Below are 23625 nucleotides of genomic sequence, written 5' to 3'. Positions count from 1 at the left end.
CCATCTCTTTTATTCTTCTTTTTCCAAAATGTAGAATGACTTATAATATTATAATTATTATATATGTATCATTATAATATTATAATTAATAAGTATTAGGAAATATAGAACTTCTCCAAACTCAACCAAATACCAGATAGCAATATTGTGTATTTTGGATAAATATTGTTAGATAACATTGTGTTTTACTTCAAAATTATTTTTAAGCTAATTTTTTTTCATAAGAGTATTTTTTTCTGTCTTTAATTGGTGTGATTCTTTTTTTTTATTCACTAGTCCAATTTTACAATATTTTTTAGTAAAGACAGTTTAGAAGAGAATGCAAAATTAATGTGTTTGCCAGGAGGGCCTATAATTCCACCTGAAATTTTACTGGTATAGATGTATCAACACTATATTAAGAGCTGAAAAGACTGATCTAGTTGGTCTATTCATTAATATAAAAAGATATGAATATGCATCTGTTTCTTTTGTGCTGTCAGTCTTTCTCCTTATTTTTTTCCCTTTCCACTCTATTTCCTTCCATTTCCCGTTAAACTTTTTTTCCTATTGCTTTTGTTTATTGCAGCATATGATGGTTTTCCTTCTCTTTTTTACTTTAAAACAATAATTTTCTCATGGATGGAATTCCTAGTGTTTTGATATTTTATTTTCTGAGCTCCTTAGCATGATAATTTCTGTCTGAGGCTTACAGGTAAATAACTTCTGGCAGTGGCCCAAGGAGAAAATCCTGCTTCTGACCATTGTGTTTACAGACTGCCTCTTTAATGTGCCCAGTGGGTGAAGGGATGGACATATATTAGCTGTCAGTAGGACAGATAATATGCTTATCTTGATAGTGAAGATGACTTCCATTTGATTGTGTTCATAAAAAAAGAAAATACAGACCGCCAAAGGGTTTGCACCTCTGCCAGCCTTCCACCTGTCTTCTGGACTATTCACTGTCCCTGAAGAGAGTGCACTGGCCATCTGAGTCAATGGGTGTCAGAAAAGCAAGGCATGAGAGTCAGAAAAAGATGTATTTTCTTTTTTGTCTTCAGCAAGGAAACTGTTTGAAGCTTAGTCATGCTGCTACTTTTTGTGCTTCTGCAATGTATTCTGTGTCAAGCAGTTAGAGCGGTGCTTGAAGTTAAAATTCCCTCAAGTGCCTATATCATTTGGTACTCATTTTATATGTATGTCAGTAAACAATAAGTTACACACTATTGGAGTCGCAGTGTTACAGAGAGGTAGCGTAAACCAAGATTAAGATGTCTTTAAAGCTTCTCAGTAGTCACTTTAATGACATTTTGCTTCTATTTGAAGTCAAAATGAGTAGTACCAGTGGATTTAATCAGCTGCTCTAGTGCAAGCCATTGTCCCAGCTTGCCTTAAGTCTGAGTAAAGGCTAGAGTCTGCAGAGAGAGAGATGGCAAGATTTTTAGTACATTGCTACACACAAATCCTTCCACGAAAAAGGAAGAAAGATGTGACTACTTGTAATTACATCCCTGAAGGTACTTTTGTCTGTTCATGTTGACGGCTATGATATTAGAACTCAACCCAAACAGACTGATAGGTTTCAGTTCAGTGTTGTAATTTCTATGTATAACTTTTCCAAGCTAATCATGTTTTGTGAAAGAGTGTGAATTAATGCACCCATTGGTTAATGATGCTGAGTTTCCTTAGATCACATCACCAGATCAAGGCTGTTGCTTAAGCAATCTTGTGTGTTCAGTCTGTGGGGTTTTTTAACCCACTCTCAATCAAAAGAGGCTTTAATACATTGCTTTTATTATTTTATTATTTTAGTTGGTTTTCTCTTTTTTGTTTCTCTAATGCCTTACAGTTTATGGTTTGCTTTTGGAGCATGTTTGTAGTAAAGGCAGGAGTGACTGTGATTAAAGCTGTAGGCTTGAATACTGAGGTCCTACTCAGTGTAGCTGTCCCTCTCTAGCTCTAATTTTCCTGGATTTTAGAGATGCAAATGCAACTTGCTTCAGTGTTGTCCATGGGCCTTATCATTAATAATTAGGAAAGCTACAAGCTACTACACAGAAATCATAAAGAAATAGAAGAAATTTCCATATGTGCTTGTGGTAACAAGCATAACATTCTCCTCCTGTCCTCCCCACCTAAACCAGCTCATTTTTAGGTTTTGGTCTATCTTCAAAGTTTTGTCTTATGAATGAAGGGTAGGTTCTGTAGGAAGACTAATAAATTTGAGAAACAGACGATTCTGATTCTTTAATTTCTGAGATCAAACCCCTAAATCTTTTAGATCTATGGCTTCTTTTGAGTCACGTAGAGAGTGTATCTCAGACAACAACCACTGAAAAAATTCAACATAAATGGTGATACTTTCCTTTATAGGAGATAGACCTGATTGTAACACTCAAATGTTGCTATTTGCGCCCCTTATGAATTACAGTCACGTTTAGAACATGTTTATAACATGCTGTAATTAAAAGAGCATTACTCATTGGTAATTAGCCTTATTTCATAAGCTTATAAATGACAAAGATAACGTTAACCAAGCAACTTTGATCTGGCTTTGTTGTGAACATCTCTTCCTTTATTATTCTGCAGCATGCTTTACCTCTTTTGTGATGCTTGGTATCTGGTAGAGTTGCTGTTCAAGAAAATCCTGCAATCATTTAACATTCCTTTATTTTCATCTTTTAGTGCATGCTCCTAATATTTTATTTATATCTTCCAAATTGAATATGGAAGTATTAACTTTTTAATGTCTTTCTAAACTACCTACCCCTATCACATTTCGGTTTGAAGATAGAAATAAAATAATCTTTACAGCACCCTTTTAAGGTAAAGGAGATAATTAGACAGAAATAAAGCACATGAAGATTAAAAAACAACACCTGCAGTGCTGTTAAATTTGGATTAATGAACGTTAAATTTGAATTGCTGCACTGAAATACCTGCAGCCTGATTTTCACATTACTTTTTACTGAAGTTTGTCTTCCAAGAATTATTCAGGCATTTACTCGTCTACCTACACTACCTCTGGGAGTTAGGTAAGCCTGTTTCTCCCATTGGGATAATCTTAGTCTAACAGAGTCAGTGAAGGCCATGTTCAGTTATGTTTTAATTATGTCTTGTGCAAAGTCAGGTAGGTAGAATGGGTTTGCTCCATAAGAAATGGATGCACAGACCTCTAAATACCAACCTTTTTGCACTCATTGCCAATCTAAGAGATGTTATGATGGAGTCGCCATTTTTGCCTGTGGGTCTGCAGATGAAAATAAATTAAAGAAATAGTTGCCTTGATCTGACTGGAGATTTGGTGCTGTGGAAAGTTTTGTTAACTGACACAAGAGCACAGCACATTCAGAAGAGACAGTAAATTTATAAGCCTTAAGCAATCGGTTTTTTTAACAAACTTCTTGAGAAAAACAGTGATCTGCAATAGCAATTTTCTTGTAGCTACAAGTCAGTTGTACCTACATAGATTTTCATAAGTAAATGGAAATATCTGATTTTAGGCATTTCAGATTTCAAATTTAGATACTATGATGATATTGCATAAAAGAAGGAAAAAGTTATGTGGTGGTTTTGTGTTTTGCTCAAGAAAGGAGTGATTGCTTATAAAAAATTTAAAAGTGGACTTAAACTTTGACTAAAGCTTTGTGAGGATTAGAATCCAAGTCAGATTTGGAGTTCCTGCAAGTCTGCTCCATGACACCTAAACAAATAACCATTTTCATGCCAGTTGTTTCTGCTAACTGCCCTCCACTCCCATTTTCTGATCTTGTCTGTGATGGGAATACGTTTAGGCTTGTAGGCTTAGGAGAAGGAGGAGAAACTGTGTGCTTTATGATCACGGTTTAGATGGAATACAAATCAAAGCTCAGGGAGTGCACAGACTCAGTGCTGACAAGAAGAAAAGGTTTTATTGGAACCGTTTTTGCCGATCGGTTCCTTTGTTTTCCTTAATGGTCCCACGTCTTATTTACATTTGGATTCGCCAGGCTTTCTGCTTAAGTGTGCAACATAGGAGCACTGAGCATCAGGCAGAGTTATATTTCCTAGGCTGAAAGAGGGTGCCCCCTCTCTCAACTCATCTATGGACTCATTGAACTGGGTTTAGGTACATAAAGATGTTCAGGAGCCTCACTCTCCAGTTAGTTTTGGTTTTGGATCAATGTCTTAAAGACAGAAGAAAGCTGGGGAAATGGTTCTTTTTCACAGCCCCCTCAGGTAAGAGCATAGCTTTGGCTGTGCAGAACCAAAATGCCAGCAGACTCTGGAAGGCTTTCTGCTTCTCTCAAAGCAGGTTCTTATTAGAGTGGGGGATAGCATAGGTGAATCCTAGGAAGGTTTGAAATGTGTAATTAGGCAGAAAAGTCTTGTTCATTAAAGAGTACTGCACAGTCATGTTCTGGAGGAAATTGACTTTCCTTTGGCCACCTTCAAAGCACCTAAAAACCACATACTGTACCTTCCTGATACATGTTCTGCTGACCCCGGTATGAAACATATTGCTGAACATTTGTCAATTGAAAACTGAATGTAGACTGGCCTGCCTAGTTTCAACCAAGTCTGAAAGATTTTGTGAAATTTACTGAATTTTCTGTATGTGCAGAATTGCAGCATTTCAGATCATAGTCTAAAACTTTATGGTCTTAGGCTAATTACAGGAGCTCTGACAGTCTCCAATTAAAATCTAGTGGCAGTAAAAGATACATTACACGCCCTCTTCAATGCTTTCTAAATTCACCAGCAACTATAAGATGCTCTAGTAATTTTATAGGTTGCATAAAACACTGCCCTGTTACAAACCTCTAATTCTTCTTCAGTGAGGGCTGGGGTTTTTTTCTAGCTCTGCTGCTTTATTTTTAATGGCAATACAGCAAATAATATCTATGTTCTAGAATTTTTTTGACGGAACCTTTATGATTTGAAGTTATTTTTCCATAGCAGTTTTCATGGCTGACTTGTCTTTTGTGTTCATTTCTTGTCTTTATACAAGTATTGTTTGATTTTTCTTTCTGGTGCCCCTTCAATTGTTGCTGCTCCCCCCCTCTAGCGTGGTGTTTCTATGCAGGTTTCCTCCTCCCCCGCAATTTCTTTTCTTCTCGGAGAAAACCCCAAACTCAATTGCTATATGAAACTTAGTTTTTCTCTAACAGACTCCCCATCCACCATCCACAACAATGATTTTGCTGGCTTTGAATTGTTTCCTTTCAGGGTAATGACTTTAATTTTTAACTTTCAGATTATATTGAACATTTGAAAGCCCTCAAGCCATGCAGTGTTTAGCCTATATACTCTTAGGATATCTTATCAATGAGTGTCATATTTCGCTGTTTATCCTAATATAGAGAGGGAACCTTGTCTGTATCCAGTATTTTTCTAGTCAACAGCCCACTAAGATCCTAGCATAATGGAGACTTTTGGAAATTACAGAAATTAAAATGCTATTTCTTTATGCTAATTCTTGTCATCTTTTCTATTCTTCTTTGTAAGCCCCCCCAAAAATTGTTATCTGTTCTTCTAGAGCTCTTTCGAATATATTTTTCTTTCTAAACCTTTAGGAAGTACTCTGCTACAATTCCTTGCTTTATACTGGCTTTGTGTGTTCATAAAAAGATCTAATGTTACACACTCTTTTTCTCCATAACAATGTTGAAGGAAAAGTATCTTTTTTTTTTTTCATCCACTTCTGTCTTTAAGTTCTAGTAGTCAACCTATGCTTTTTCTCAGTTGTAAAGATTTGATCATCTTCATCATAAACAAACTGTGGATTTGTGTCCTTTGACCACACAGGAGTTTTCACACCTTGAGAAATGTACTTATCCACTGCAAGTACATGGCACTTATTCTCTTGATTTTGGCTTTAGCTCTGGCATTCTGATTACAGATAGCCTCATACAGTACATTTTCTGGTCACACCTCTGAATGACTTTCCTAAATTTTGAGGAACTCACTGTAGGTGTTACTGTGTTCCTGAGACCTGACTTAGTAGAACCATAGTCCTCAATGCATATGTTGAATACAAAGGTTGTGCTTTTGGTTTTCATCCAAGGACTTGTCAGTCCTTGACTCATTCACAATGGAAAAATATTTAGCATGAACTCTGTCTCATCTAGAGCTTTTCTTCCAAGACTGATGTGTGCTTTGCATCTGATTTTCTAGTATGAGTCAGTAAATGTAGTATAGGTGTGTGCTGGCATAATTTTTAGAAGAAGAATCTTTCATGTCTCCTATTTATATAGCTTTTCCTGGTTTTCTGTGTTTTTCTGTGGTGAGGCTGGTAAACTCCCACTCCTCACACTGGTCTTTTTCAGACAGTGATCAAAGTTGTGGCTGGTTTTGTTACTACAGAGGTATATACCATTCCTATGGTATTTGCTATTAGGTAGTTTTCTAATTATTTTCTAATTACTCCACACACGCACGCACAGAGCTCCAAGTTTTTGAGCATGTTCTGTATTTAGCTCAATAACATTTATGCACATTTAGGGTCAAGTACATATTTCGGTGCCTTTATGAACTTTTAAGCCTCAGCCATTACCTTCTGTGTTACTTGCCAGAATTGGAGATGTTTTCTGCAGGGCATATCATAAGTATTACTCTTATGATCAGTCTACGTTGGTGAGGGAACTGGTGGGCTCTTTGACTCTATTCAGATTGTCTCAGATGTTCATGTTTGCAGTGCTGCATAAATGATTACAGCCCAGTTTGCTGTGCTTTGTATTTACTAGTTAACACTTGTGCCAGATACTAAACTATTGCAGAACTTATTGGTAGATAGATAGACTTTAATTCTGAGGATGAACTTTATAAGAAGGTGGTTTTTCTGAATTAGTCTAATTTCAAAATCAGAAAAAAAATCATACAGTTTATTATATAGTTTCTTTCTTTTTACTAGTGATATTTATTAGGATATTGTTTTAGTCATAGCATATTAATATCTGGTTATGTTTTTTCTTCATAGCTTTATTCAACCTTATACCAGTGGGACTTCGAGTTGTTGCTATCCAGGGTGTAAAGACTGGGTTGTATATAGCCCTAAATGGAGAAGGTTTCCTCTACACATCAGTAAGTACCTTGCTGAACTCTGTTTAAGAGGCACAACTGAAGCTGAAATCTACACAAGAATGAGACATTCACTTTTAAGAAGTTCTGTAACGTCTTATATATATATATATACGTATGGTACACACACCATATATGTACACAGCATTATCTATACATGGGATTAAGTAGAAATTACTGTGTACTACATATGAAAGTCTGCATGTTAACAGTCCAGAAAAGGCATGCTGTAAATGTCTTTTCCTCGTAGGCTATACTGGTAGTGTGCCATATGTCACAAAGCTTATAATCTTCAATTAATTTCTCAAAAATCTTTAAATAAAGACCTGCAATTATTTTTTTAGTGACTTGTTGATCAGAATCCAAAAGCTGCTCCAACAGTTACTTTTATTGATAAGATTTACAAGTGCAACTTCCATCTAAAAGGTTGTTAACAGCCTTACAGTTTATCACCATAATCTTGTAATTCTGTCTTAGCATTTTTATGTCAGATATAAAGAAAATAAAAGTTCTGTGAGGGACTATATCTTTGTGGAATGATTAAAGTTGAAAAAAAAAATCTTTTGAGTAACAAAGAAGACTGCTGGATAAAGTGATTGGAAAGATCTCGTGTTTATGATATTTCAAATGATTTAATGCTAATCACTCAGTGTGTTGTTGTGAATATAAAATTCCTCAGTTTTATATAAATTTAGTGTCTTAACCTCCTTTGAAAGACAAACAGACTTTAATGTGAACAGGCAGTTCTGTCAGGTATTAACAAGGTGGCCTAAAGGATTTTTCATTACTATATTTTTACTGACATCTATGTGGAATTTATTTACATAGTGCTTTTTCCATTTTTTACTTCACATAGTTCTTAATTCCCCACTGAGTTACAATATAATGCTTTGTTGTCAATGACCGTTGAAAGGAAATTGGAAAGATTAAGTTTCTGATGCCCTGAGGGAAAGTATTCTGTTTGTTTCAAATATACAATTTTCTTGGAAAAGCTAATTAGGAAGAAAAAAATGGAACTAATCTTGAATGTCAATGTCAAGACAGACAGAAAATTCCTCCTTATACAATGTCTGCTGGAAACTCCAGCAGTATGGTCTACAACATTTTTTCGCTTCTCTTCAAAATAAAAATTCTATTGCAGGAAAACATGCAATGTTTGCTGTCAGAAGGAAGAAAACTAGAAGAAAAAAACCTAGAGTTATTAGAAAAAAATGAATTACTGACTTTCCAGTTCCATCACTTCATGTGGGGAGTTAATTTCTGTATCATGGCATGAAGAGTACTTTTTGAATGTGTTGGCACAGTGAAGAGTATATTCTTGCCCAGCACTGTTTCTGAAGTGAGCACTCAGTCCTTCAGAAAGAAATACAAATTTCAGAAGGTGTACAGTTTCCTGATGGATAATTCTGCAGACGGAGTAACCCTACATATACAAATTCTCACAGCCACTGTATTTATGCATTCTGGAAATAGTTCAAGTTAAATGAAGTAAAGTGAGGCAAGGAAATGAGTGTTTTTATAATGTACTGCTCACTCTTGTGCAGAGAATGAAAGATGAGTGGTCCATTAAATGGCAAAGAGATTTGATACATTAGAAAACACAGTGGAAGACTTTAGTTTTGATATGTCTACAAAATGATTTTCAACTTAACCTTTTGTCAAGCAGAAAAGTAATAATTTGATCTAATACAAATTTAAAGGCAGTAGTTTCAAAACATCAGTGCTGTAATACAGGTTTGATTGTTTCATATTAATGCATTGAAAACATTGGTAATACACTTTTGTCTCAGCAATTGCCAGCTTTCAGCATAAAGACTAATGAATTTGAAAATAAGACAACAAAACATGAGAGAAGTCTGTCTCCTCCTGAGGATCAAGATGAAGAAATAATGCATGCAGAATTAAATACTGTCATTTGTAGAAAAGTATTTTTAACAAATCACTTTCTATTACTGTTCTGTTTGTGGATTTTTGACTCATTTTCATGTTTGTGTATCTGTTGCACTTAAATGCTGAAGTTCTATATTATATGTCATGTATTTTTCCCTTGGTTATTTAGAGGATGATGGAAGAAAAAAGTTTTTGAAGTTTTGTATGACGACCATCATAACTGAAAAAAAGTGCTGCATAATGGGAATGATAGTTAAAATGTATACATATTTATATTTATTACTGATTTATTATAGGGATTTAAAAAATGGAAGCCTGCACTGTAGACTAAGCAGCATTTATAGTCTGAGACCGAAGTACTGTATAGTCCTTTTCCGCAGAATACCTCAGTGTCCCTTTTTCCATTCACAGTGTACAAAATCCATATCTTGTGAGAATATACTACGTTGATGCCTTTCTTCAGAGACTGAAGGCCCCAACTCAATTATTTTTATCATAAGGTTCACATCCTGTTGACTAATTAAGCAACAGCACTGACAGGAAAGGTATTATGTGTGAACCTGCTTTCTCTGATATGAAGTGTTCAGTAAGAAGAAAACGAAGGTACAGTTACAGACCAGCTTTACATACAGATCACCAAAAGCAGAGTTACATTGTCTCTTGCCTTTTTTTATTTTTTTTTCTCAGTAGTTAGTTGTGTCAGTTTGGGAGTCTTTTCCCCCTTTCCTCCCTTACTTTATTCTGACATATTTAAGATTTTTTCAACTATTTCTCAGAATTAGAACTATCAAAATATGCAGAATAATCATAGAAGAGTCTTATGGCAATATTTCTTTGAACAGAAACAGGGGGACAGCAAATTGTGTAGGAAGGTCACTCTCAGGAGCTTTTCATACCTATTTTGCCTGCTGCAGCAGTTGAGATTTGTATTCTGTCCTTTTGGGATTGATCAAGCCAGGGTCTCTATCATACACCATCAAAGTCTTGTCAAATAAAGGAGAAGCAAAATCTTTGGAGTTTGATAGGGATTTGCAGAATTCCTGAGAGAAATTATTTTTACAAAATCATAACCTAATTTTTTTTATGTGTTTAATTATTGTAATACCAAAATTCATTTTTTCTGTCAGATGAAATATGAGAACAAGAGCCTTTTCATGTTGTTTTTTATCTTGCACTTTTAAGGGTTATCCCACCTAAAGACTATCTCACCTATTTTGAAGTTTTGGGTTACTGCATTCAACTTTATTTCTGTGTGTATATATGTACACATATATATTCATATTGATATATATCTACTCATAATTAAGATATATTTATCTAGTGACAGCTTTCAAATTCTACATGTGTTAGTGAGCAGTGACAATTATAAAAGTGAGTTGAAATTTATTTTATTTGGTTTAATGAACTGTGAACAATTCAGTATTTATGACTGACTTAACTGTGAAAGCTAGTTGGAGAATCTGGATTTTTCCACAAAGAACCATCTCAGTTGCTAGCAAGATTTTTGACATAATAGTTATGGACTTCATATGTTAGAGTCAAAAATGGTGCCTTACTCCTGTCTTACCTTTGGAAAGGGTGAGCAAGATGAGGTTTCTTTTCCAGGTTTTATCTTGTCATAATCAAAAGGAGTGAAACTGGCTCCATACACTGAAAAATGAAGCACAGTTCCAGGGATTCTCCATGGGGAACAGGTATTGCCTGCAGCAGGAAGATGGCAGTGCAGTACATGGCAGAATCTCTTGTTGGGTTTGATGCTAATTTTGCTCAACTCCCTTTGCAAGCGGTTAACTAGTTCAATGTTCAGGGGGCTGAAGCTTCTTGTTTTGCTTTTAGGATTTTCTGCTATCTTAGCAGGACGAATTCAAAGGTAAAACTTATGTGAGTCCATTTTATGATTCCTATTTTTCTGTGATGAGGATATGAGAGTCTTCTGGGTTTATATCAGTGAATTTTTCTCAAGAATTATTTTATATATATGGGAGGGTTTGGAAGGGCTACTGGTTTCTTTTTTCATCGTAGGAGCAGAGTATTACCAACATTTGGTGGCTATCAGAGTAAAAGAAAAGAGAAAATCTAAAATGTAGAAAAGGAAACATCCTAACTCTAGAACACCTTCACCTGTTTTTACTTTCGTCTTCATGTTTCCTTTTTTACTATTTCTTCTGCTAATTTTCTGAAACCAGAGATGTGGACAAAATCAGAGGGAGAAGACTACACCTGTGATATTGTCATCAGTAGATATTAAAGACCTAGGAAGCCACTGTCTGATTTCCTTGTAAGACTGAAGCTTTAAAAGATGACTGAGCCTGAAGGGCCTGATCTGACCTGCCTAGTCATCTCTTCCAGCATTGTGCACCATGGCTCCAGAGATCCTCTTCTGTGTATGGGGCAGTGGGAACGTCACTGGGAGGATGGAAGGACATGGCTGCATTTCTGGGAAGTTTACCAACTTTTTATAAAGTGTTTCAGAATTAGGAATGTCACACCACTCACAACAGAAAAATCTTCCTGTAGGATGATGGTCTGTATTTTTGATCTGCCACGGTATGCAGTGTTGAGGGTGTTGGAAGGGTGTTGGTCAGGGTAGCATTTCTTCTGCAGTAAGATGTCAGTCTGTATCACAGCCTTCATGAAAGAGAGATAATATCAATATCTGTTACTGGGAAGTGCATTTGTTATATGACTCTGGCAACTCTCACCTGAAAGAAAAGCCTTTGAGGATTTCTCCTGACATTTCAGCAGCTTCCCAATGCTGAAATTTCTGCCATTTCTTTAAACCCACATAATTGACCTCACTGAGGAGAACCAAATTCAGCCTCAAGGAAGAAGATAGTAGCACAGACAACAAAGGCTGAGAATGAGAACTGAAGTAGTCTGTATTTCTAATTAACACCTTATAATAAACAGAGCAGAAGGAAGTTAAAACTACACAAAGCCAAAGACGAAATGTGATGTTTTAAAATCTGCAGGTTTTTTACAAGAATAATCAGAAAGGTGTTAACATTGACATCAAGACATTATTTTCTGTTATAACAGTAGTTGACCTAGGTTTTGGCAAAGATCATTCCCCATCTTGCAAGATACTGTAGAAATAGTCAGGAATATATCTGTTTAGAGAGCTTGTTGTATGATTTGAAAGATGTAGACTTTTATTTCTAGTGGTTAGATATACACTGAATATTAGAAAAGGATAAGTCTTGTTGCTCTTGAGGTATCTGTGGTTTTGTAAATGCAAATACATCAGACTGGAGTGTCTCCTTTCATAGTATTGTGATCAATAGAAAACATAATTTTCTTTCTCATGTCAGACTTATGCTTTAGGGTCTCAACCTGCTCCCACGCATTTATCTCCCAGCATAGACTTTACTAGGACAAGGGTAGGACCTTATGTCAGTTGCCATTAGCTGTGTCTTGGAAGTATTCTGGTTCTCTTTGGAGAGACAAAAATGGGTGGATTTAATTATTTTAAAATCACACCTTCTGATAAAGACTTTTGAAAACTGGTTTTGTGATATTTTTAAGAGTGTAAGTGCATAGACCTTATGCAAACTCCGTAATCTTAAGGGCTTACCACTAATACGTTTCCTTGCCATATTCCTTACCATTTTTGCATTTCCTGTTATCTTTTATTCAATCTGGTATTGGTTAGAAGGCAACCTATATTTGTTTCATATGAAAAAAGTTTGTTTGAGAGGGGAGCATATAGCGTGTTTGGGGACTTTTTTCCTGTAGAAGTTGGGCTGCATTGCTCAAAAGGTAAACAAGTTCAGTGTGTTCCAGCAGTTGAAATACACTGACAGGGAGGAGGAAAACATCTGCATGGTTTATGCTTATTTATATCTGTGTTTGGAAGTAGATAATTTGTCTCTCAAGTTGCCTGCCAAAAATAAATACAGAAAATTACTAATGTATTTATTTATTCTATGGTGAAACTTAAGGAAGAGCTGATAACGTAGCCCTGCTGTATTGTACAAAATAGTTCCAGATGTTCCTGCTACAGAGTATGGTAGAAAAGGGATATAAAATACATTTTAGGTCCATGACTTTTTTCACTGGGTTATGTTTTCAGTACATTTTTGATTGAATGTGGTGAAGCCAATGCTTTCACACACAAGAAAATGTAAAAGGGAGGCATGCACAGGCACATAAGATTTTGATAAGGGAGAAGAGAACTGAGAAGGGAAGAGATGAATGGAATGAGGCTGCCATGAGGAGACTGTGATAAGAAGAGTTATAAGAAAGCAGTTGAGCAGAACGGTACTGTAGAAAACCCTATGATGATATCATCATTGTAGAAATGTTTAGGATGGTATCACCATTGTTCAGGTCTCATGCTTGTATTTGTTACTACCTTTCTGAGTTTTTCACATGAAGAAACGGCTACTATTTGAACTGCAGCTAATAAATAATATCTCTTAAAGAAATATGCTAATTTGAATATACAAAAAGATAATTAGTACTATAAAGATACAGTATTTTAGTGTGGCTTCTTACTCTGTGGCACCTGTTCCATCCTCCTGGCATTTAAACGCTGTACTGGGGGTAATAACAGAATTTGACTCAAAACTTGCAGTGGTGTTTCTTGCCACTTAAACCAAGTATGTATGTCCTGTTTGGTTCCTTAATCTCCACAGTATCCTTGTCAGGATCTATTAGAAATTTTTGTCTATAAGAAACTGTTTCATATTTGCTTAAAATATTTATTTTCCTTTCTCATGTATACGTCTCATATCCACTTGCAAAAAATCTCTTGCTGTATGTGTTCTCTCTCTCTGAGACTACAGAAATGTACATAAATGCCTCAAGATTAAAAGATGCTCTTCCAAACTTCTTGCCAGAGCACGGATGATCAGAGTCAGCAGCTGCAACTGGATATTTTTCAATAATTTTATGACAAGGAATAGTAACTGTAGGTAGGTATGCTGAAGTGAGGTAATCTAATCTCATGCTTCAGGAAATAAGATTATTGCCACAGGGATCAAGAGGGATGTTTTCCTCAATATATGGCAACATTTACTGTAGCACTGAAGGAGGTTTACCTCTGAACTGTTGTGCAATGGTCACAGCCAAAGGCTGAGCACAGGCTTGATGGACCAGCAGCTTAATCAAGTATGTCAAATTTCTGCCTCTGGCAATTCCTCCCTGTGTTTTTGGCCAATGTTTGTTTTGTTGCACAAATACAACTACACTTTTCTGGATGTTTATTCTCTGCATTGTGGTTGTTAGACATTTGGGGTTGTCTGTAATCCTAAATGTTGAATGCATCTCACTGTCTATTGTATACCCCACTTGCCTTCTGTTCTCTTCCTTCCCTTCTGATTGTCACTGCAAAAGCAAAAAGGATCATGTTGGAAATTTCTAATTTTCCACTCATTACTGTTAAATCTTAGTAATTCATTGCATCTAAGTAAGAAAAGTGACTACCAAAGATTTAAAATCTCTCAATTTTTAGACAATTATAAAAAAAATGTTTCCATAACAAACTTATATTACTTCTTTCCATTATTGGTTAATGAATATTCAAAATATTGAAGACAATTGTTGATGGATTTTATGGTAAGTTTAAATCCATTTTATAATAAATATGGTCCTTCTAGCATAAAGAAGACTTCTCATTTCATCATGATGATGTTTGATAAGAAAAAAAATTAAGTTTTTGTGGAGCAGAACAGCAGTTAGACATGGGGTGCTGTTTATCATTGCTGTAATGGCATAGTTAATGCATCTTCTGTTATTCAGGACTATTTCCAAAAAATATATGGCTACATACCAAGATAGATGAATAGAAATGAACAGTGAGCTTTTACATATAAAGTCTATTTTTAAAAAAATATTTCTGGTTGGCTGAAGAATGGCTTCAGTCAGGAAGAATTGTGCTTTCGTTATACAAGAAAAGTTCCACATTACCTTGCAGATGTTAAATAGTCAAATGCATATTCTGTGATTTTTTTAAATTTCTCTAAATCTTGTGTCTATATTGGAATATTCAATTTATATCTGATAATATCAAGATAAAAGAGGAAAATGTTGCATTTACCTAGGTCATTAAAGAAAATTATGCAAGCAGCCTATAACTTCAGGGAACTTGGTAAGGCACCTTACATATCCTATTATGAGAGGTAGAGGCTCAAGTATGTGAGTATTAAATTATCATCATATCTTTATCAGTCTAGGGAATCTTTATCAATCTAGGGAATTGGATTTTTGGAGTTCTCAAATCATGACAGACACAATTCTGTATCATGTGTGGTCCTTAGGATTAGGCTTTAAAAGAAGGATAGTATATTTAAAATGTTATTATAATATGCAAACCTTCATAAGGCTTTGTATAAAAATGTTTCTGTAAATATCAAATGTTGAAAAAAGCCATAGCTGTCTTCTGTATTAGTGTTACATATTTAAATGACTGATTTATACCCAATATCCATTTTAATTTTGAAACAGGTTTCCCATTATTTTGGATTTTTTTTTGGGGGGTGGTCTTGTTTTAGATTACTATTATACACATTTATTTTCTTGTTGTAACATATTCATTTTTTTTTTTACTTGAATAGGCAAGTGTTTAGCTAAGCTTAGTGAATGATGGTCAGCATAAATATATATCCCCTGTAATATTCCCATATGCCAAGTGTCCCTGTTGAAAAAATTGAGATATTTCTGTTTCTAAGGCAGTTTTAGCCTTGGGCTGGATCCTGTATGGAAACTTGACCATCTGGGTGGCCCATAGAAATGCTGATTCTGCATGTTCTGACTAATGACCCCTTACCTTGGCCTCTCACATGTTGGCAGAGCTTGTTGATCTGGGACCTGCCCTAGGGTGTTCATGGCCCCCTCTCTTACGTGTGCATGTTGCAGGGAACAGAGGCAGCCTCCACCTGCTTTCCCCTGTTGAAATTTCTGTGTCCAGGGACTAGATCTGGCGTGTGTCTTTTCAGAGCTGTGACAGTCTGCAGGTGAATATGTCCACATAAAGGACTGGGATCAACTCTAAAACCTTCTCGTTCCTGTAGGACTAAACCTCTGAAAGGATAACTCGAGGCCATGTTTTTTTTCCCTTTATCTAAATTTGTAGCTGACTATTTGCTGATTAGAGTTCGCTTACAAGTGTGTTAACACTGATTTTTATGTGTCTATACAAAACTGACTAGGAAAGAAAGCATCCAGCAACTTATATGTAGTTAGCTAACGTCAAGTAGTCATCTCCCTCTTGGTTTGTTTCAATCCTCCATTTTCTCTGGTTGGCAACTTTCGCTGACAGTGATCCTTGGTGTATTCCCATGGATGGTCTGTGATCATATATGTTCATTTAGACAAGTATCATAGACTTTTGGTCCCATGCAGGGCCAGGAGCTGGACTTCAATGATCCTTGCGTGTCCCTTTCAAATCAGGTTGTTCTATGATTCTTACAACCTACTTTCGACATTTTTCTTTGTATAGCGTGACTGTTTCCTGTCTTCTCATCTCTCCCTCATTTGGGACACCATTCAGACAGAGGCAGTTTTAAGTGGAAACAGATCTCCAGGAGGAATGTACGAGGTTCATCTGTCTTGTTACTTGACCAAGCTCTAGCCGTGGAATGGCATCAGAACAACACCTTTTAATTGTGTAATTAAAAGTTCTAATTTTAAATTTGTGAAATACTGTCTGAATATTGGAGGGCTCTGAATTTCTTAGAAGTACAACATACTGGTCAAGTTCTGAAGTTAATTACAGCTGCTGACCTCATAACTATCAGGGTTGGCATAACAGAGCATTTTCAAAAATCCCTCTTGGAAGGGTTAAACTGGTAAGGTTTATTGTGGAATGTTTATTCAACGTATTCTATTCACTGTCAGATGAGAAGCTCTCTTGACTGATTCCTGTTGATTCGACAAGGATTCTTGTTTTTTAGCAGACTACAAATACAGCCTCGGGGATATAATGTCTCTCCCCAAGGATGTCTCAAAAGAAATCATAAATCTGTAGAAAATCAGCAGTCAAACCTGTATCCTGCACTGAAAGCGTTGGAATAGGCGTGAGTAGACAACTCACCCCATTGTGTTTGAATTCAGATGTGACTGTTCTCTACATTCTGCTTTTGTGTCACTAAGCATTTTATAATAAAAAGTGACATGATGCAACTACCTGGAAAACCATGAAAGCCTGGACTTAATATGCAGGATTTACAGGAGAACCTTGTACTTTGATTAACCGAAACCAAAAACCGAAGACTTAATTCCTTCTATGCACCCATGGATTTCTTTTCTGATAGCATGTCACTTTATGGATGGCATTGGCTTAATAACAGTATGATAAGATTTTTTAGCATTACCAGATATTTACGTTATATTACTTAATCTTCAGTGTGATTGTGGCTGCAAAGCTAAAAACAGTGTTTCAGCAGTACTTTGTGACTCTGCAGATGTACACAGCTAAAGACCTAAAGTTTTCCACAAAAGAGATGTGATTGCCTAATTCACCATGGAATTGTTTACTTACTTATTGCAGAATTGCCTAACAGTGAATTTTAAAAAGATAGACAGAGGGTTTTATACCAGAGGCACAAAACAAAATATAGCCAACATTTCAAAAGCATAATATGTTCTCCTTTTCATGTCCCTCTTGGCCAGCATGTGTCTTCCATGTTGTGACTGATGTCCCCTAAGCAGTTATACCCTGTCACATTACTATTCAGGCTACAGGCCAAAACTGAGCACAGTCCAGATCATCAGGAAAGAGAATAATATTATGAAAAGATCCACTCTTAAAAGTAGCTTAGAAGATGTTAGGTAAAAGTATAATATTTATTTTAAATCAGATTGCAAAGTATTTCTACTATTTCCATCCCCAATATTTTGTGTTCTTGGCTGAGTATGGCTTTATTTAAAAGAAAATAAAAATAAGGGTTTAATTTTATAAAAATTTAATTAAAAGAACACCTAGCTGAGATTAACCACATTCCACAATTCTTGTTGATATTTTTTTCTTTACCGTAGAATAGGTTTGGATTTTCCCTGATAAGGGAAGAGCAAAAGACATGTTATTGTGATAATGTGACAATAGACTGGTTAGACAAAACAGTAAAGTATAATTAATATAGAATAATCTGGAAGCACTCTCTCTGCAAATGATTGATATTATTGAACTGAAAAATGTGTTCTTTCAGAACTCAGTAGCAGTTGTAACTTCATATTTTCACAAAAATTACTTTTCTTTTAACAATGACATAGAATGATTTTTAGATTTGGTTGGAATTTTTCCATTTGTTCTAGTGGGATCTGAAGCTATTGGGTTATACTTTAGTAGGTTCTAGAAGGATTTAGATAAGTGTAAGCATCATTCTTATTCAGCTTCTTGAACAGAATATATCAGGGAGAATTCCTCTGTTTAATTCAACATCTAAATGTTCCTGTTAAAAATGCGTATTTAATTTCAACATGCTCTCCTTGTGCTTTTCCATTCCTCTTCCTCTCCTCTCTCTCCATCCTGCTTTTTTTTTTTTTTTTTTTTACTGGAGGACTTTTAAGGCTTAGGGTAAGATAGGAGGAAGCAGCATTTTGTATTCTTTTTCAACATTTAGTTGTTAGTGAGGGGGATTGAGTTGACTATCTTCTTGACATTTGAAGATCAGGAGTGTGCCCTTGTCTCTTCATTTTCAAGTATCTATTGACACCAGCAGCAAAGGAGATGAAGGAATCGGCCTTTCAGGCATTGGAAGTGACAACTTCAGGAAACATCAGCTAAGGCAATTCTATCACCCATTTAGCATTCATTTGAGCATTGAAGGTGGCATTGAAGAATAGCATTTCAAAACAGAATAAGCGATGAAATTGGTGTTTTCCCTTAATACTTACAGAAATTTCACTGCATTTTTGCCAAGTGTCAGCATCCTGCCCTGTGCTGTCTTACTCAGAACTGTGAAAGTCACTTTTCTTCAACTGCCATGATTAGAGTAGAAGACAGGTCAATTGATTTTTGATTTTCGAGGATTATTATATGGACGTGACTGCTCTATAGATGGCAGGTGAGGAGTATTGAGAGAGTGTCTGAACTGTTGTGTCCAACTCATAGCTTGGGTGTGCAAGTATTGCACTGAGAAAGAAGGAGGCAAAGGAAAGGATTAGGATTAGATGATTGACAGGTAGATCATAGTAGGTTCACTTCAAACTCTGCCAATAATATGAAAACGATCTCACTATATGAAAAGTCTCAGTAGTAAATTTTGTCAGAAACTACTCAAGATAAAAATAACCTCACTTGAAGTTGTTGGAATTACCCTGATAAGAAGTGTAAGCGCTGACCATGCCAGAGACAGACAAGATGCAAAATTCACACTAAATGACCTTTTATTCTGGCAGATCACAGCTTTTGTTAACTGTGAAGAGGTGTGTTCAGTTTCATTCATTTGTACATACATCAAATTCAGAAATATATAATGGAGTTCTGCAGTTCTGGCCTTAAAAATAAATGCACTATAACCTTTTTATCCTCATGACTTCATTAGACATATTTTTGTATGAGCCTACCGTGGCAGAAACTTCATGGGAAGATTTGAGGAATAAAACATTAGTCATAGGAATGTAAAGAAAATGTTGATAGGTTGTTTAACTGAAAAGTCACAGAATAACTCAAGGAGTGTAGCTGTTAACTTAGATATTACTGAACAAAGGAATGATGAATAAATTGTAACACTGTAAGCGCTTAAGATATTGAACAAAAATTAAAAATATTTTAAAAGTGATGCTCTGTATTTATCTAGGCAAAAAGTTTGCTAATAAAGTAAATAATTCAGAAACTCAGAAATAATTGCTCAAACAAATTTTCGAGATCTTGAATCGTGTTCTTTTTAGGTGTGGAGAGAATGCTGAAATCTTCCCATAGATTTTAGTCAAAGTTCTAGATAATCAAGAGAAAATAAGAACATAAATACAAATTCATTTAAAAATGCTCCTATGATTTATATGTGTAAAGGGATGTGTGAGTATATATACCACCATGCATGACTAAAAGTAGTGTAAATTATACAATAAGATGTAATTTATTCACAGGCATTAAAGTTACCAAAAAACCCAAAACAAACCCCCAAAAAAGCAAAAACAAACCCCACAAAACTATTTTGAGAATGAACCTGTTCTCTGTAAACATGCCTGAATAATTCAAATTACTGTCCATTTTTATAAGAACTGAACCATTGTATTTTGCAGAACTCAAATATTTCTTTCATTCTTCCATCAGTAAATGGAAAGTGTTGATAATCAAATCAGGAAGAATTGAATTCAAGGATATGTAAAAGTAACTTTATAAGAAATCAAAGAAAACTAGAGAATTGTATTGCCTTCTTAGTTATTACCACCTCTGGGTAATTTCTAATCAGACTAGGGGGTATTTTTGTGAGAGAGATGGACTTCAGAAGTTCTGTAAATAGGTTTTTATATATGGTATTTTTTAAAAAAAACTTGAAACAACCTCTTTTTCTTCACATTCTTCCCTTTGTCAAAACAAGAAATGTTGAAAAATGCCTGCATCTATTTTCTCTCTTTTTTGTCAAGTCCTATTTGTTAAACTAGTACTGTACTTTTTTCCTTTATCTCTGCATGGAAGAAGGAATTTTATTTGGCATTTCATGGCCTACTGCTTTTTCTAAAGGTTTCCAACTCAGTTCCCCTCACTGGTAGACAGCGGGGGGTTCTCTAGCTATGCTTAAAATTGTTAGTAGTATCTTTCTGTTAATGTCACTTGATATCGCTCTGTGATTGGAGTGACCTGGAAAGCAAGGTCTGCTGGATAAGCCCTTGTTAAGGTGATATATTGTTCCTTTATTCTGAAGTAAATATCTATTTCCAACCATAAAAAGACCATCAAATATATAATTAGACTTATTTATTTATTCTATAGTATGAATAGGTAAAATAAGTGAACATAAAAAATAAACGAATATTTTCATCAGCATATTTTTCTTTGCCATAGGCCTTTTAAATATCAGTGTTGAAACATCGATAGGAAGTCAGGTTTTTGTAGAACAGGTTGTTAAAGTTATAATCTTATATTATGCTGATAAAGGAATACGCCAAGGATTTCTCACACATGTCAGCAGTTTTGTACTTTTGGATAGTCTCAGCGAGGGGAAAACTCTGCTGCTTCCATGAAAAAAGCTTTGTGAAACCAGAGCCTAAGCACTGCCAATATCCATAATATCATAGTGACAGAAACTTATTTTGTTAGTGGCTTCCACCTGGAGACCCCAAAAAATTTGACATGCAGGAATGAATGTAGCTTTGTTACTTCAATGTATGTTGTGCAAGAATGAGAGTAAGCTTTCTTGACTGCCTGTTAAAAAATTTCAAAAGAGATTAAATTTAGGAAGCTGCTTAACTGAGAAGAGTTTAATTGGCTATGGTAACAGATGTATATATTAGAGTGTTAATTATAAAGCAGATTTGAGATATATGAATATGTAACAATGGAAGTTGGTCTGCACAGGGTCCCTGGTTCTTTTTCTGGAATATTTGAGTCCAGGTTCTGACAGGATTTGGAAGCAGGTGTCTGAATTTCTCATTACTTTCTTGAATTCAAAAGTAATAATAAATTCATTGTAGCACCACAGCATGTGGTTTGAATGTAGTCCCAAAGTCTTTTGTCACCAGGAAAACATCTACTAAAATTATTGACATAGATTCAAATGGTTTAGTTAACTTTATGGTAGAAGGAATTTAACAAAATTTTGAAAATCTTTCTGCAATAATCCTGTATTTAGATTGCAGTGTGGAATATCCTAATTTCTGCCACTAAACCATGGCAAAATTGCATAGTTCATCCACATGCCGTCTACAGAAATGTGTCTTAAGCAGATTCTGTGAAAGTCCTATCTTTTTATCATTTTAACAAAATGGTGAACACAGTGGCAGAACAGTGAGAAAACAAATATGTTTTTTCTTACAGTTTGTTTGTCATGGGCTAAAACATCATGTTCAAAGTAGCTGTCAAAAATGCTTTCTCTTTTTTTACTCCCTATTTCTGGTGACTCTTTCTTACCTCAAGACTGTTTTGTTAGCTAACTGGATTACCTGAATACTGAGACTAAGATGTAATTTCTCCCAGGAGAATTTTATATAGAGCTATCTTATTACTATATGTATAAAACTTGACTTTCACAACCCAATCTGGCTTGTTTGGTCCTGACTGGGGAAATCTCCTAGCTATGCTACAGAGTAAGACAAAGCAGCAGCACCAGGAACCACATACAGCTTTTGGTATGTTTTGCTTCTTCTTGGAAAAGTTTTGCTAATAACACTCTGTTGTCTTCTAGTTGCAACTTCTGCAGTGGAGAATACGAAAAGAAAGTAATGTTGAACAGATCAAACATAACTAATCATTTTAGATGTCAGATTTAGCATATAAATTGAACAATCCATAATTATTTCAAAATCACGTTATTTAAAATTATAAAATCCATGTTTTATGGGTGACAATTAAGTGAAATGCAGTGAAATGAAAAGCATTCCAGGCAATATTCTGTTAATGCTTCTGTTAGACTGGGCCCCTAGTTCTTAAGAGCACCATAGGTGGTTTGAAATGCAATTAACACTTAGAACAATAGCTATACCTTTATACAGCTCTCTCTACTTAATTAAATTATATCACTTGCAAAGTTTTTATGTTTTAAAGATGTTATGTCAATACAATTGAACGAGAGTCTTTCTTTTTGATGAGATGTATTCAGTAGTTTCTCTTTTGTCTTAAAAGTAATGTAATAATGAAAGATTTAAGGTTGAAATGGAAGGTACTCCTTTGTTTCCACTTCTTTGTACTAAAAAACCCTTATATCTGTTTTGTATAATAAAGCTTATATAACACAAAAATATTACCTTATCCATAAATTACTATTTTTTTCTAAGATGCTGAAAAAGCTAAGTAACCTCTACAGATAGTTGTTCGTGTGACATCTCAAGAGACCTGTCTCCTCACTTGTCAGGACTTCCGGCCCTGGGGATCTTAATACAGCAACTTTACTTCTTTTCTTAGATATATCTCACCATGTATAGAGGGTATTATATGAATGCATTTACTTTGAGCTTCAAGAATGCTTCTCAGCATTACTTATTTCAATCTCTGTATAATGTCTTTGGGTAATTTTTCCCACTTTCTGTATTTTCAAATGCCGCATGTCAGGGAATAAAATACACGAAAATATTTTGTATCTGTCACTCGTTTTACTTCAAAGAACATCCTTACATATTTTGTGAAATTTATGTTGAAAATTAGTGGCCTAGAAGACACTAAAATGTCCTAAAAGTGGCCTGGTAGTCATACTAGTATTAAGATATTCAAAACCAATTTATGCCTTTTGCCAAAATAACATAGGAGTATAGAGGAGCAAAGAAAAGTATAGGACCTGGTTTATATGTGTGTTTTCTCTTTTTTTTTTTCTTACCTTGCTTAACAAATTCCTAAAAAGGTAATGAAAACAGAAACATAACCTACATTTGTCATGAAAAATCCCATCAATATTAGAACCAATTAACAGCACTTTATTGTGAAGAAAACCTGGGGATAAATCCATGCTGCAGTATTACTGCAGTTAAAGTTACAGGTGCTTATTTCAATGGAGTATTAGGCTGCAAATGGTATGCCTCAGGGGGTTAAAATCAGTGAATATTATTGCAAAACCCAGCTACAAATGAGTTTCCAAGAAAAGGGTATATGTAACAGATTCT

The 23625-nt window shown here is 35.2% G+C and overlaps 1 protein-coding gene across 4 annotated transcripts in view; it reads left to right on the top strand.

Moving 5' to 3' along the window:
- FGF14 (fibroblast growth factor 14) overlaps nt 1–23625 on the top strand; it is a 401593-nt gene that overhangs the window by 307590 nt on the left and 70378 nt on the right. For all 4 annotated transcript variants that reach the window (XM_027730757.2, XM_027730754.2, XM_027730758.2 and 1 more), the window contains one exon: nt 6938–7041. In XM_027730757.2, coding sequence (XP_027586558.1) covers nt 6938–7041 — 104 coding nt within the window. The remainder of the gene's footprint in view (nt 1–6937; nt 7042–23625) is intronic.

The sequence above is a fragment of the Pipra filicauda genome, unplaced genomic scaffold (assembly GCF_003945595.2).
Source record: "Pipra filicauda isolate LSUMZ 115617 unplaced genomic scaffold, ASM394559v2 scaffold125_size2111803_pilon, whole genome shotgun sequence".
In the NCBI taxonomy this organism is placed as follows: Eukaryota; Metazoa; Chordata; class Aves; order Passeriformes; family Pipridae; genus Pipra; species Pipra filicauda.
This window is presented reverse-complemented; position numbering and strand designations above follow the sequence as displayed.